The sequence below is a fragment of the Lissotriton vulgaris genome, chromosome 1_1 (genome assembly GCF_964263255.1).
Source record: "Lissotriton vulgaris chromosome 1_1, aLisVul1.2, whole genome shotgun sequence".
NCBI classification, from domain to species: Eukaryota; Metazoa; Chordata; class Amphibia; order Caudata; family Salamandridae; genus Lissotriton; species Lissotriton vulgaris.
This window is the reverse complement of record NC_141685.1, coordinates 797,351,123-797,367,727: the sequence shown is the minus strand read 5'-3', so window position 1 is coordinate 797,367,727 and position 16,605 is coordinate 797,351,123. Positions and strand designations below refer to the sequence as shown.

Here is a 16,605-nt window from a genome sequence, read left to right as displayed (position 1 = left end):
CAACATCAGATCCCAAAAGAGGATTCACGGGTTTGAGGAATCCATCCACCTTTTACCCATCTAACACGATGATACATAAGGACATAATTACTTTTGAGAATGCCTCACTTATTGAAATAGAGTCTCTATTTCAAAAGTCTTGTAGATATAAATCCAATCTACCTAAAGAACATCAGTTGGCACTACAAACCCTCCAGAAGCTACCCCAAACTCTGTTAAAACCAGCAGACAAAGGTGGTGGCATAGTTTTGTGGGAAAGGTCTAAATATGATCTAGAAATGATGAGACAACTCTCAACCCCCACTCACTATCAGAAACTTGCCAGTAACCCGACCAGAAGATTGACAGCAGAAATTCAAGCCCTAAGTAAATTGGGATTTGAAGGTGGTTGGTTGAACGAAAAGGAGGCTGCCTTCCTGGTTAATAAAACACCGACAATACCAGTGATTTATATGCTCCCCAAGGTGCACAAAGATCTTATAAATCCACCAGGTCGTCCTATTGTTTCGGGCTGCAACTCCATCTTAAAACCACTTGCAACATACTCTGATTTCTTCATTCGACCGTTTGCTATAGAACGCCCATCATACATAAGAGATACAACAGCTGTGATAAATGAAGTTGAGAATTTTCCTTTTGATCCTGCTGTTAATATACTCGTAACAATGGATATTGAAAGTTTGTACACAAACATCCCCCAGACGGAAGTACTGGAACTACTATATACACTCTTAGAATCCAGACCTAGACCACACTCTGTTCCGTCTTCTTTCATTATGGAATGTATCAGAATTCCGTTGTGTGAAAACTTCTTTCTGTACCAAAACACGTTCTACTTACAACAAAAAGGCGTGGCTATGGGCGCTATTTTTGCCCCTGACATAGCGAACATTTATGTTGCTAGTTTTGAGGATCAACATATCTGGCATTGCTCCAATCCATTTTCCAGCAATATACTGAAGTGGCTACGTTACATAGATGACGTGTTCATGGTTTGGGCAGGATCGGCTGATCAGCTCCTTAAGTTTCATGAATGGCTTAATTCCAGGAACACTCATCTACAGTTCACTTTGGAACAAAATACAGCTGAAATGCCTTTTTTAGACATCATGATCAAAGTGGACTCAAACAATCTGCTTTACACGAGCCTATTCACCAAAAAAACAGCTAGAAACACTCTGCTACGATACACTAGTCACCATCCTCAGGCCCTTAAAGACGGATTACCGTTTGGACAGTTTCTCCGTCTACGACGGAACTGTACATATAAGGACGACTATTTTTGTGAAGCACGCAAACTGAAAGAAAAACTCCGACTAAGAGGTTATCCATCTAGGCTACTAAGAAAATCTATGAAAAAGGCATGGTATAATGATCGCCAGACATTATTAACTGTGAACAAACGACAAAAGAAAGTTAACATAGTATGTGTCTCAACGTTTGGTACGCATTCTAATGCGATCAAGAAAATTGTTTCCAAACAATGGAGTCTACTTCGCTCCCTACCAGAATTTGCACAGAAACCACTTTTCACGTTCAAACGTGGAACTAACCTACAGGACAGACTTATCCATGCATACGATAACACCACCCGAGATAACACCGTAGACAACATGAGACAACTTGTCCCTCTAACTGGCCATCATAAATGCAATAACTGTGCGGCCTGTGCAACTACAACAACTATGAAAACATGTACGATTAATGGCATCAAATTTTGTGCTAAGAACTTTTCCAATTGCAATACCACCAATGTGGTGTATTGTATTCAATGCCCCTGTTCACTCCATTATCTGGGCAAAACGATACAGCCTATTAAAAAACGTATCTTGCAACATCAGTCACGGATTCGTTGCAAGAAGGAGAATGCCCCACTAGTCGAACATTATCTGCGAATGGGGCACAAAGAAACCGACATGATTTGGTGGGTGTTGGAAGTTATTCGACCTAATGCACGCCAGAATAATGTTGACAGAATCCTCTCACTAAGAGAGGGTAAATTAATCTGTCTAACCGATACGGTTAGAAGGGGTTTGAATTCTGCCACAGAATGGCATGCTCTTGCTGTCCTACCTTAGACAACATTCTCAGCCTCAAATATGATGTCTCTGCATTTATCATGTTGTGCATACATCGATAAATTTGCACTTCAACTCTGAAAAAACGCAAAAAAATCTTTTTGACTTGTTGTGCTCAAGTGCGTTTTTTTGAATGTTGTAAAATGTGGATGTTTCACCAACCTACTTGCTTGATTTGCTTCTGTTTTAATTCTGTAGTATATATATGAATAAGTGTACTCTGCAGAATATTTCTGAATACTATGTCAATTTCCCCGCTTTAATTTGGAAATATCGTGCACCTTAAATGGTTCACATAACAAAGCGCCCGGCTCTGAGTTCTCTATCCTAAATCATTTATAATATCGATTATGGCTGAATACTTGAATTTGTTCCAAGTTTAGTCGCCACGTTGTTTTTTTGAAAAATACCCATTCCAAGATGGCGCTCATAACTTTAGGTAACAACAGACATGCGCGTAGTCCTATCTCGCGCTTCAAACCATGCCTCAAATAGGGAGGCTAGCTGCCCACGTTTCACTCGGCTTTCCCCGTGTTTCCAGTCAAATTAACTTTGACCCGACTTCTGTATCCCAGGTAAGCAAGATGCGCTAGCTAGGGCTTTCGTTATAGCGCTTTTTCAGGTCTGACTATAGACTATGACACTGACCTTTTGTCACATATTGGCTTTACAGCAAACATAGAAACGAAGCTGTCAAGCGCCCAGTAACTACTATTTGGATAACTGCACCAGCTCATAAGGTAGCTATGCTCCACGGTGCGTTCATTTTGGCATTGTTTTAAGGCTTATATTTGGCTAAGCAGGTTCCACTATTTCCTTTGTAGATTCCATATCCATGGACACAGATAGTGTATGCTAAAAAGGATCTCTGGTCCCCAAGTTCCATACCACAGAGGTGGGTTTAATCGAGGTCATAATTTATTTGTAGAATTTCCAGAGACACACTAAACTGATAGTCTCCCCTTTTTTTTATATATTTAGATTTTTAAGCATCCTTCACTTTTTGAGCCATTTGCCATCCAGAATCGATCGACCAGTGTATTCTTGGCGCGTTGACCTGTGGACGATTGTGTTCTTTTCATAGGTAATTTTTCCATACTTTGTGCCATTTTTTACATCCCTTCGCCACGATATGTGTACTAAGCACGTGGTTTTTTATGCAGGCACCCGTCCGGTTTCCATCGCCTAACTTTGCCTTGAGACCAACATTGTGGTATCTCATTCAATTTGGGTATGTTTGTGAAACATCTACATTATTCGATAATCATTGCATGTAACGGTCCTGCCCTAGCCTTCACTACCTTATCTCTCTAGGCTTTCTGAAGTTAGATGATGACATATTTGTGATGTAAAATTTAAAATTCGATTCCTGGACATGTCACCAGAAGACTCGGTTATTTTTGTTACTTGAACCAACCATGCAACTTGCATTTTCCCTGTTATGATTTATTGCCCTAAAGTAAAGATTGGCTCTAAAAAGATCTGCATAACTAGTTCGAAAATATGAGCTCGTTAAGAGTTAGGAACTTTGCTCAATGTATATGCTTCTCTGAAAATACCACAATGCAGATATATATCGATTATTATTTTTGTATCATGTACTTAGTGTCTGTCCATTTCAAGTTAGTCATGTATTTCTGTAGTTAAATTTGTTATATTGTAAGTGATGTCCAGTTTTTATAAGTCACGTATTTCTGTAGTTAGGTTTGTCACATGGGTGTATGGAGTAATGGTCTTTAAATAGAATAGATTTGTAATTGTTAATATTTATGTTACAGATTACAGCACAGCTTACAGCAGTGTTTTAATGACAACAGTCCTGAGGATGGTCTCGATAATTGTGTTGTAGAGAGACCGAAACGTCGACCTTCATCTTATCTCTACAGTGTTTGATTCACTTTGCTTTCTGAGATAGATGTTTTTTCTAGGTTTTGCTGTATTATTGATTATTTGCTACTAGGCTATTCATACCAGCATCTCCTTACCTGCTTCTTTGATTTATTGCTGACTCGAACTTTTTGATAAAATTCTTTTTTGATACACCTTTGTGTTTTGTTGTTTATATGTTTATATGTTTTTATGTGTTTTACAAACTGATTGTGTGTATTTAACTATATGATTCATACATTAGGTTATTTAACTTTATCCTAAAAGTATATTGAATAACTGATTTCTTTCCTGAATTATATCCCTTGAAGGCCTCTCTACCCTTTCATTTAACTACCCAAGCCCTCAAGGGTTTAACTGGGTTGCTCACTCTCTGTGAACCAATATTTCGAAGATTGGAGACATTATTTGCTGGGGGCCAAACACACAGTGACAGTATTTTCAGATCATAAAAATCTCCAGTTCCTAAGGACCGCAAAGACTTTAACACCACAGCAGTTACGATGGTCTTTATACTTTGCGGATTTTGATTTTGTCATCACTTACCGTCCAGGTCCTAAAAATGGGAAGGCCGATGCCCTATCCCGTTTGAATACGGAAGAATGTGAACATCCGGTGGAACCTCAACCAATCATTCCTGAAGACAAGATTATTTGTACTCTTTCCTTAGACAATTTCCAGGAAGAGGTCCGAAAGAGCTTGATTCAAGAAGAAATCCAGAAATGGGTCTCGCTTGGCAAAGAAAGACGTTGTCATCAGCAATTACCTTATTTTAAGGAAACTCTGTATCTTCCCACGTCAACTTTACAGCAGAAAGCGTTACAAAGTTGTCATGATCATCCTTTAGCCGGACACAAAGGAATTTCCAAAACTCTGTATTTGGTGCAGCGTTATTTTTGGTGGCCTGAGTTGTCCGCTCTTGTCAAACAATATGTGCAATCTTGTGAGCTATGTGCACGAAGCAAACCCAGTCGTCAGGCTCCACAGGGATTGTTACAACCACACCCCACCCCTACCCATCCTTGGCATACCATTTCTATGGACCTTATTGTGGATTTGCCTGTGAGTAAGGGATTTGATACCATTTTAGTGATTGTGGATACTTTCACGAAGATGAGTCATTTTATTCCTCTGTCTGGCACCCCTACAGCTCCAGAGTGAGCCCGAGTTTTCAGTGAAAATGTAGTCAGCATGCATGGAGTTCCTAAAATTTTAGTGTCAGACCGAGGACCTCAGTTTATTTTCCATTTTTGGCAAACTTACCTAAAAGGTTTGGGAATTGAGAGTAGATTGTCGACCAGTTACCATCCTGAGTCTGACGGTCAGACGGAGAGAATCAATCAGGAGTTAGAGCAATACCTCCGTCTGTTCCTTATGGATCGGGGTGGTGAATGGTCAGATTGGTTGTGGATGGCAGAATTTGCTTGCAACAATGCAAGGAGTGCCTCTACTGGGTACTCTCCGTTTTATTTGAACTTTGGTCGTCACCCTAACCCCTTTGTAACTCAAGAAGATTTGGAGGTACCTGCAGTTAAAAATATGATTACAGACATAAACACCCTTCATAAGTTGGCAGAACACAATTTGATAAAAGCTAAGACCTCATATAAGAAATGTGCAGACAGGCATAGACAGGCCGCTCCACAATATCGGGAGGGTGATCAGGTGTGGTTCTCGACTAAGAATCTTCATTTGAAAGGGAATAGGAAGTTCCAACCCAGATTTGTGGGTCCTTATCTTGTGGAAAAGGTGTTGTTGGGTCCTGTGACTGTAAAATTAAAACTGCCAGCTAAGATAGGTATTCATCCCGTTTTCCAAGTCTCCTTGTTGAAAAAGACTAAGCCACAAATGCGGTTGAGTAAACCTCCCGAACCCCTAAAGATTCACGGCCATGCAGAGTATGAAGTCAAGGATATTTTAGACTCCAAATTGAAGAGAGGGAAACTTCATTATTTAGTGGATTGGAAGGGGTATGGTCCAGAGGAAAGGTCCTGGGAACCTGAAACTAACATTCATGCCCCACAACTGATCAAGAGATTTCATGCACAAAAAACACTCAAGCCAGGAACGATAAATCGGTGGACGAGAGGGGGTACTGTCAGGAACTTTCAGATTGCAGCAACCTGTGCTCCTATGTGGCAGTCAACAATGATGGTCTGTCCCTTATGCGCTCTACGGCTAGAAGAAATTTATAGTTTGTATTTTAGTATAATCAGACAGAGTGTACATATATCTTCTATCTGTGTGAATTGCACTTTGTTACAATCTAGAGTGGTGCTGTTCACCTATATATATGTGTATGCGAGATCCACCGCCTATACCCCCCGTGCCTTCTATCATCCATCTATGAAAAAAAGGGGAGGGAAGGTTGACAGTGCCTCACGGAAGCAACACCAAGGGGAGGATTCTGACAGGCTGGTACTCGCCTGATTCCTCACTTCTCATCATTAGCTACTGTCAACCCGGAAATAAAATGGGAGAAAAAGATTGTGCAATCAAACCAAACAACCATAATGTGTTACACGTGTTCTATAACCCAATGTGATGTTCCCATATCCCCACCAAAATGGAATATAGATAAATCACCCTTTAAAAAGAGCAAAGCTAACTGGCAACTATATCTTTATTCTGTGCTGTTAGCTCACTCTATTAAAAGTCAACCAACATGTTTCATCACTGTTTGCTTCTTTACCAGTGATTTCTTCAGGGTTTCGGGTCAGCATGTGATTTGCACGTTTAAATTCTTCCCTTATTGTACCTGTAGTCAGGTATAGGACAAACAACACACACATATATATCATACATTAGTCTTGTCTCAACATGCAGCACCGGGTCTGGTGCAGGTTAAAAAGTAGTAGCTGTGCTTCCGGTTACTGGCTACGATGGATAATACATTACCAGGTGGCCTCCACTGACGTGCCTACCCGGCCCCCGTGGAAGAATATATCGCTTTTCAGAGCCCCTATTTCTGTAGTGGGTCCCGTTGACCGCCCATAGGTCGGTGTCTGTGGTAAAACAATTTAGAGGATGTAAGTCACATTATACATACATCCCCTTACTCATGCCTATCCGCATCTCAACCACTCGTCAATATATCCGCCTTACAGCCAGTTCTAATCGCATTCTGCAGATTTAATTCACTTGACAATTCACACATTCCCCTGCTTTTCCTAGTTGCCCATTCTGCCCAGGAGTCTATCGCTGATGCTCCTTACCGTTAGCGTGCACCGGTGTGGTCTCTGCTCACCCCTAGTGTAGCGCTGCTCTCCTATGTGGCAGATCAAGATTCGTGCAATTGTAAAATCCAATCGGGTGAATGTGTGGTATCCCTGCCATTGAAAAACAGACTCCTGTGACCCTTGTAAAAAGTCCTTTAGGTTCTCTGTAGTGGTCAATTAAATAACGTGCTCAGTCCCCTAAGATGGCCGACGCATTGGACTCACCATTACACTGTAGAGATGCGCGGTCTAGTGTATATAGTCAGAATGAGGGCAAGGAACTGCGCACTTCAACGACGTTCGTTCCAGAGTTAACAGTCGGGTTTCTTGCTCCGCGTCAATATTCCTGACGGGAGTTAGAAGTCTAATAGAAATAATAGTTTCTTAGTGAGAAATATCTTTCCAAAGAGTATACCTTGTGTTCCTTACGTTTTGAGCATTTCCAGTGCATTAAGTATAAGTTTTGAGGAGAATTGGACCAAGTGGGCAGTTGGAAGCAATTCACAGAATTCAAAGACTTCCTGCTCGACGAATTGCGCTGCTTTTGAGTGAGGCAGCATCTGAAGTAATTTACAGCGCCTTCCCACAGACTTGGTAATTTACAAGGCAGCAGTCGACGGATTGAAACGCTCCCTGAAGAAGAATACAGAACGTCACAAGACAGCTGAGCTAGGAGCATGGACAGTAAGATTGCAGCGTAATTGAGATAAGCAGCGAACTGGCCTTCCCCTACCTTCTTGCGCTTGGCCTATCCTTTCCTTCCCTTTTGTTCCTACCTTGTACCTTTTTGCGCGCTCCGAAGGATTCCTTGGGCCCAGAGACTGCATGCGAAGCTAGAGACTTACATAGCTGTTCCAGAAAGAAACCATTTACCGCAGGAGTGTGAGGTCTTTCAGGTATTTAGAGTACTAAAATATACAGTAGAAGGAGTTTACAAAGAGTAGCAAACCAGTAACGTAGTTTATTATCTTGCAGTAAGAAAAGTCCTCAGCTGAACACTCACATTTACATGAAGAGAAGCAATTACCTTGAAAACCACTGGTAGGACAAGTTTAAACATTTATGATAGAGTGATAAATAAGGTGGGTTGTAGTTTTTGTTTATTCTTTCCCTCATCTGTGTATTAGGCATCTCCTTGACAGACGGCTGACGTATTTCCAGAGTCCAGCAGTCAGTGCAGGTGGCAACAGTTTTCAAGGTGTCTCTTCTTTCTTCCACTTCCCCTTTTCCCTTCGACTGGTGTTCTCAGCTCTTTGTAGCTGGGCCACTGTTGGAGGGCGATTGGGAGATTAGCATCGATACTGCCCCTGCGAAGTATTTGGAGTATTTATGACACCAGCCCTGTCATTGCAAACAGCAGTGTCCCGGGGGTGGGCACCCCAGGACACTGCAGGAGCCGGCACTGGGGGGTGGCGATCCCCAGGGCCATCAGGGGCTCTGGGGGGTGGCGATCCCCAGGGCCATCAGGGGCTCCAAAGCCCTCTCCCCTTGTTTCAAAGCCCCGGGGAGGTGGCGGTCCCCGGGTCCCCGCTACAGACCCCCATATCTCAACATTAAGTGCCCTGGGGAGATGGCAGTCCCCGGGGCATGTGGGGAGGCTAGAGTCCTCCACACAGGTTTTTTTTTAAAGCCCCGAACGGTGGCGTTCCCCGGGGCTGTGCCCTCCCGCACATAATTTGAAGCAAGACCCGGGGGTGGCGGGCACCCGCATATGTTTCTTAGCAATGCCTCCGGGACCTGGCCCACCCGGGGGCCTCATTTAAATGAAGCACAGGAACCCATGCTTCATTTTTTTTTAACATTCCGGGAGATTCGCGACCCCAGCACGAATTTCACCAAAATGTTTTTTTTAAAAATGTTTTTTTTGGCCCTGGGGAACCCCTGAGCAGGCCTAGGGGTTCAGGGTGTTTCTACCCTGCCCCCTTTTCTTTTTTTTCACCTTTGTTTTACTGTTTACTTGTGACTCAGTTCTACCGAGTCACAAGGTGGCTGCCAACACTTCCTGATTTCGAATGTTGACAGCCAATTAAAATAAAGCTCATGGTCGGCATGGGTCGCAACTCCACCATGGCCATAGATATCAAAACTTTTATTTTTAAATTTCTCAGCAACTACTGAACGGATTTACACCATTTAAAAAAAAAGGTCGCTTTCTAAACCAAGCACTACCTTTTTGCCAAATTTGGGGAAATTCCGTTCAGTCGTTTCGGCTGTAGCCTTGCCTAAAGTTTCCTGTGGGAAATTGATTTTTGAGTCTAATTTTTTTAATTTCTCAGCAACTACTGAACGGATTTACACCATTTAAAAAAAAGGTCGCTATCTGAACAAATTTGGGGTAATTCAGTTCAGCAGTTCGGGCTGTAGCCCGTCTCAAAATTTCCTATGGAGATTAACAATGAGAAAATGCGTTTTAGGACCCCCCTTTTTTCCCAGGCCCCGCTTGACGAATTACCCCCAAACTTTCGAGAAAGGAGTTGATTTGGAAAGATTATTTTGGGGGGAGAATTTCGCGAAGATTCGTCAAACGACGCCATAGTTATTAGCAAATCAAAAAATGCTTTTCCTATGGAAACTAGGTTCTAACTATAACTACCTACTGCCGACCGCAAGTAGGTAATATATGTATGTATATATATATATATATATATATATATATATATATATATATATATATATATATATATATATATATATATATATATATATATATATATGTTCATCAAAGTTGCCCACGCAAATAAGTCCGCACACCAAACAGGTAGGTTGCAATCCACAACTTTTATTTTAAAGATGAAGTGGGCATTTTAGTCCGTGTTACTCCTTCTGTAATCCTGCCTGACGCGTTTCAAAGATAACAATCTTCTTTTTCAAAGGCACTCCGAGGTTGCAAAGTATTTCCTATTCCTGGCCCCCAATGTCAACCTTGGGGGCCACCTAGCCCTCCTATTACCTCCAGGAAGTCCCACACAGCAGGATTGCTAACTTCTCATACCAGGTCACGCCCCCTTTCTCCACCACTCTGCAAACGTGCCCCCTGGCGCGTTGTAAGTTGGGGAATTAATTCCCCTTTAATACTGAGGCTCCCTGGGGGCCAACTAGTACACCAGGTACCTCCAGTAAGCACCACAGAGCTGGATTTAGGAGAGCTGGTCCGAGGCCACGCCCCTTTTCACTCTACTCTGCAAAAGCGGCTCCTGGTGCACTGCTGCTCGGAGGATGAAGTCCACTTGTGTCCCGAGGTCCTCCGGACACAAGAGGACTTTGTCGCTCCACCAGCAGTGCGCCAATAGGCGTGTTTGCAGAGTGGTGTAAAAAGCGGCATGTCCTTGTTGCGCCTCCCTACACCTCCCCTGGGGAGACGTAGCATTGTGGCGCATTCCCAGTTTTACGAAAGGTTATAAATCTGGGAATGCGGCAGAAGCTAAGGGTGTTGCTAGGAAATACCCACAGCAACGCCCATGGCATGCCCTTTTCACGCAAAGTGTTGAGTGAAAAGGGGCCGTATTTACTAGGACACAAAAAGCTACGCAAGGTGGCTTTATGTGTCCTTGTAAATATGGAGCAGCAAAATACGCTGCTGGTGCATCACAAAAGCGATACACTGGCAGCGCCAGGGGCTTTTAAATATGCCCCATGAAATGTATCCCTCGTTGGGGAGATTCCTGGGGACTTTACAAATGATTTAACTTTGCTTCAAAGTTAGAATATTTGTAAAATTTGACAGAAGGACAGTGACATAACATAGATGAATTGTTATATATAGCTATTGGTTGGATATTTATTTAATGAAGAAGCAAGAGAGCCCATGAAACATGGTGTCTGGATTGTGTTTTGTATTAAACTATTGGATCTTGTTTTTATGGAATTTTCTGCATTCCTGGGCGTTGACCTGAATCAAATACAGCAGATGGAATGCACTGATCAAAATAATTTTTAACTTTTAAATGAGTCATTGATTATGAACTGTGATTATTTACTACACCTTATACATGGTTTGAAAACTTTCTTTTCACACAGTGGGCTAACATACTACAAACAGTCAGGTAGTGCTATACACTTTCTCTGTTACCCTTTTAAGTAGTTGGTCAATAGCTTTTTTTAACTAACTTTAAAAAAAATCCATTTTGGGATTCCAAGTTAATTTTTTTCATTCATTCATACTCTTGATTTTGGTAATATATCATAAAAGAAGTTCACACTGAAAAAATACAATGTTTATCAAAAGTTAAAATCAGCATCAAGTTAAAAGAATAAAACAAAACTCCAAGTCATTATAGTACAAATGTGAGTGCACACATTGCCCTTGCAAGAACATATATACCATAAAATCATGAATTATTAGAGAAGATATAAAATTAAAAATAGATACAAGAGTTGTCAAATCTGATAGATAAGTGCCAATTTAGTTGGATTCAGCAAGTTCTCTGTTTCTTATCATCCAAGCATGAAACAGATATCTGGATACATTAAATACTAAATATAAAAGTTTCAAAATCAGACAGAGTTCTGGTGCCAATGTCTGTACCGCCAGAGGGCTGAATACTGCATTGGGCTCTTTATTTTAGATTTACTCCATGGTGCATGCTGTGAGCATCTTTCATTTCCATTTAACAAACAATACCTGTTAAAAAGTCCGGGTCTGGCACTGGCTCTGAGGTCTCCTCCTGGCATTGGTTCTCCACTGGGACATTTGCCACCAACATTCCATCTGGAAGCTGGTGCTCCAACCCCCGGGCAAAGTTATTCTGCCTGTAAGATAGGCGTAACATATATTTAATGGTCAAAGGTCAATCGTACAGGGTTTGGAATGGTTTCATAAAGACTGGCAGTTCTGAGACAATATCTAGGAAAAAGTCTGAAATATTGCAGTTGGATATCCAATATTGTAGTCAGAAATATCTTGTGACATAAATATTACTTTTTAAATAACATCCTATTGGGAGTAGATGTTCTATTATTAACTCCAACAAGGCAATATTTTTATAGTACATATTTAGGACATATTTTAGGAGGACAGATCTGTTTGATGATATTCAGACTATTATATTCGGTAACACACCCCTTATTGCTAGACATTTGTACTTAGAAAGCACAGTAGTTTTGTGTGACTATTTTGCAAATCTAGGTTGATCACAGAAAGTATTTGATGTTAAATAAGCTTAGAACAGTTCCTATTATTGATGAATGTTTTGAAACTTCTAAGAGTCTGCAGAGATTTTGGAAGTTGAAAATTTCTAGGGATCAGTGGGATCCAAAGAGATCTGTAACAGTGCCAGCCCTGTGTGACAGGGCTCTACTTTTGTTCTATTTGTAAGTGTTTGTGACGGTTCAAGATGTGCCCAGCAGTTCCAGACATTTGTGATACTTACAGATGTCTTTAACAGGCTCAGACCTGCATATTACTCCTAGCCCTACTATTCCCAATCCTAGGCATCACTTATGAGGGGTATCCCACCTCTTAAGACACAAAAATACAGTAAAATATGCTGAAAAACCAGCTCTACCCATTCCATTTGGAAGCCATAAAAGCGGCTGGCATTACAGCATCCTCTTAGGACACATAGCCTTATGTCGAAAGGTGGATAGTTTCAGGCTGGGAGTGTGGGCATAATGATAGGTACAAGGACAAGTAGGACTGAGAGTAATGAAGATTACCGGTAAGTAATGGTGGCATTACTCTACAGCCTTTGTTCTTGTCTCAGTCATTACATATGAGGCATACCTAAGGTAATATAATGTAGCTGTAGATCCCAACATAGCGGGCAGCACCAGCCAGTAAAGGACCGCTCCAGCGTTAAAGACCCGAGGCTAGGGCCTTTAACAAGGGAGTGGGCCTTTAATGGCCAGTAGAGGGTAGAATGTTCTAATTTGTAAAACAAAGGCTTCATGGAGCCCGAGGGGGTTGAAATCCCCTCAGGCTTTGTGAGGCTTTGGTTCACAGCAACGGCTGTGAACAAACATTGGAATGTTGATGCTCCAGGCTTCTGTTATCCATTAGAAGCCCTAAGTACTCCACTGTCTTCAATGGATCGCTTAACATTCCAATGTTATAATATAAAATATACGATCCTGGTGGATCTCCCATGAATCCCAAGCAAGAGTGGGAATTATGCAAAAGTGTTGGCCAATTTCTACTCTATTCTGTTCCACCTGCATTTCATAAAAGAAGAAGCCTTACAACCCAGCTTTCTTGCATCAAAGGTTTCATGTGACCTAAAGTCAAATGGGCCGGGATGCCCGCCACCCCTCTCAACACCAATTCCCCATGGGAGGAGATAGACACAGATTTGAACTTTTGGAAGGCGGGGGGGTCTCACGACCCCCCCGGCCGTATTTATTAAAATATGAAACAAAATTTAAAAACTTTAAATTAAAAACGTTTCACGAATCATGTACAAATTCAACTTTAATTACATCTTGATGAAGACAGGTTTTTCAGGCTAACCTTAACAAATCTCTAATACAAAGATTTCCTAGCCGAGTCTAGCATCCTGATAAATACATTACATTTTTGAATTTGTACAACCTAACATTAAGGGCCAACGGCAGGGTCTTAACCGGTGTCAGATCCCTATAACCAACTTCCCGCCCTCACGGTGAGTGGCGCATGCGCAGAGGACTTTACCCTCGCAGCCAACTGTAACTTCCCTTGTCGTGGGGGCCCCCTTTCACTCGACGCCATCTTAAGGTCGTCTGAGTTCATGTGCGAGGTATCCGTAAGAAGGACAGCGTGGACTCCCCCCTTCCCCACACTCTCTTCCGCCGGAGCGGATATCCGGCCCCCGGGAAATTTGTGGGAGGGGCATATAGCCGACTCCCCCTGGGAGGGGCCTATGGCCGTCTCCCCCTGGGCGACCCATCCGTAGTGGGTGCCGCCCCCCCCGTGGGAGGGGCCAATGGCAGCCTCCCCCCGGGCGCTCCCATCCATAATGGGTGGCGCCCCCCCTAGGGACTTAGAAATCACTGCTCACCGATCATGACCTTACCGCCCGACCAAAGTATAAATACGACAATTGTTTTACCTACTAAGGAAAAAAAAAACTATGCCTAAATGTGCAACAGTTTAATAATTTACTGACTTCACATTGCTACAAAGGGAAAAAGGTCCTAAAGCAAAACACAAACTATATTGAATCCATTCCTTTACATCTCTACAAAGGAAAAAAATGTCCTATAAGCAAGTATTCAATCACATGCATACCTCGTCATACGATCATGATGCAAGAAATGACTGTCATACATTTTTATTACATCAAATAACACCAACAATATTTCTTTATTTCACAACTCTGCAACAAGGGGCTGGTGGGTGGGTCAAAAAAAGTGCAGCTTGTTCCCTTGAGGGCTCAGGAGCGACGAGTGGTGCAGCCTTCAGAGCACAGGAACAAGAGGAAGCTTTGTTGGATTCCCGCACCATTTATCCAGCTGCGGGAGGGCGGGGGCCCCGCCTCAAGCACGCCCATCAGTGCACGGACTTCCGGGCGGGTGTTTAGGACAACCTCTTTTGAGCGGGAGGAGCATGTTCCGGCCACGCCGCTTCGGGCATACCAGCCGGGACACGCCCCCCGCCCACAATGGTTTCCCGGGGGTTCGGGGCACCCATCCATACGTTCGGGGGGACCAAGTGGTCTCCCCTTTCCATATGGGCCGGGATGCCCGCCACCTCTCTCAACACCAATTCCTCATGGGAGGAGACAGACACAGATTTGAACTTTTGGAAGGCGGGGCGGCCTCACGACCCCCCCCCCCCGGCCGTATTTATTAAAATATGAAACAAAATTTAAAAACTTTAAATTAAAAACGTTTCATGAATCATGTACAAATTCAACTTTAATTACATCTTGATGAAGACAGGTTTTTCAGGCTAACCTTAACAAATCTCTAATACAAAGATTTCCTAGTCGAGTCTAGCATCCTGATAAATACATTACATTTTTGAATTTGTACAACCTAACATTAAGGGCCAACGGCAAGGTCTTAACTGGTGTCAGATCCCTATCACCAACTTCCCGCCCTCACGGTGAGTGGCGCATGCGCAGAGGACTTTACCCTCGCAGCCAACTGTAACTTCCCTTGTCATGGGGGCCCCCTTTCACTCGACGCCATCTTAAGGTCGTCTGAGTTCGTGTGCGAGGTATCCGTAAGAAGGACAGTGTGGACTCCCCACTTCCCCACACTCTCTTCCGCCGGAGCGGATATCTGGCCCCCGGGAAATTTGTGGGAGGGGCATATAGCCGACTCCCACTGGGAGGGGCCTATGGCCGTCTCTCCCTGGGCTACCCATCCGTAGTGGGTTCCGCCCCCCCGTGGGAAGGGCCAAAGGCCGACTCCCCCCGGGCGCTCCCATCCATAATGGGTGGCGCCCCCCCTATGGACCTTGAAATCACTGCTCACTGATCATGACCTTACCGCCACAGGCCAGATAGTTGACCGACTATCTGGCCCCCCCTCACACCTCCTACAGGTCATGTCTCCTCAAACCCACTAGCCAAGCTACGAAGTCTCCTATCAGTAAGTCATTCCCAGCCCTGGACAGATGCACTCCATCATTCAAATAACAGTGATCGCCCCTGATATACCCATGCAAAATGCTTTGGAGATGAGCTGAGCGAAACAGTTTCTCTATTTTGTTGTTGACCCTCTTTAACGAGTGGTTCAACGCTGTCATAGACAAACCCCCCGCCATATCCTCCTGGGAATCATGTGGGACCAGGCTATCGTACACCCCGGGAGCCTTTTGGCTAACCAGCTAACTACAGACAGTATGTACTCAACTAACACCCGTCTTCCCAGTCTCACCAAGTCATTGCCCCCCACATGCACTATGACTACAGATGGCGGTGACCTGTGCCGCCCTAAGAGTTACTCCACAAAATTTAGCAATCGGTCAATACAGAGGCCGCCTTTCCCATGGAAGGTCACTCTGAACCCATATTCCTCAGATGTGTCGATCGCATCACCTGCTTTGAATATGTCCCCGGCACGCCTCACGTATGAGTGGCCCACGACCCAGACCACTTGATCTCCAGTCAATGATCCCTTCCTGACGGTCAGCTGATGCTGGGCCGGTCCCAATTTCCGCCCGCGTCACAGGCTCGTGAAACTGTAATCCAAACAAAAGACAACAAGCGTGAGTGCATTTCTTCATCAGTCTTTTACAACATGTGCAGTCGCACATATCTCTTGAAACAATTCGAGGACCAACGGCCTAATTGTTTCACCTCGTCCGCCTGTAGACCCCGAGCCGTAGCTTCCGTAGCGGCCCCTATTCTAAATGAATGGGTCCCAAAATCACACGGGTTCAAGCCCGCTGCGGCAATCGTACTTGCCAGCACCCTCTGAAATTGAAATCTAGTCATAGGGGTGCCGTCCATATGTCTAAGCAGGGCCCCCCCATGTTGTCAACCTCTGCTTCAGGTAGG

The 16,605-nt window shown here is 43.5% G+C and overlaps 1 protein-coding gene across 3 annotated transcripts in view; it reads right to left on the bottom strand.

Moving 5' to 3' along the window:
• The window catches only part of ASTN1 (astrotactin 1), a 666,610-nt gene that overhangs the window by 88,556 nt on the left and 561,449 nt on the right, over nt 1-16,605 (bottom strand). For all 3 annotated transcript variants that reach the window (XM_086956551.1, XM_086956560.1, XM_086956570.1), the window contains one exon: nt 11,805-11,932. In XM_086956551.1, coding sequence (XP_086812677.1) covers nt 11,805-11,932 — 128 coding nt within the window. The remainder of the gene's footprint in view (nt 1-11,804; nt 11,933-16,605) is intronic.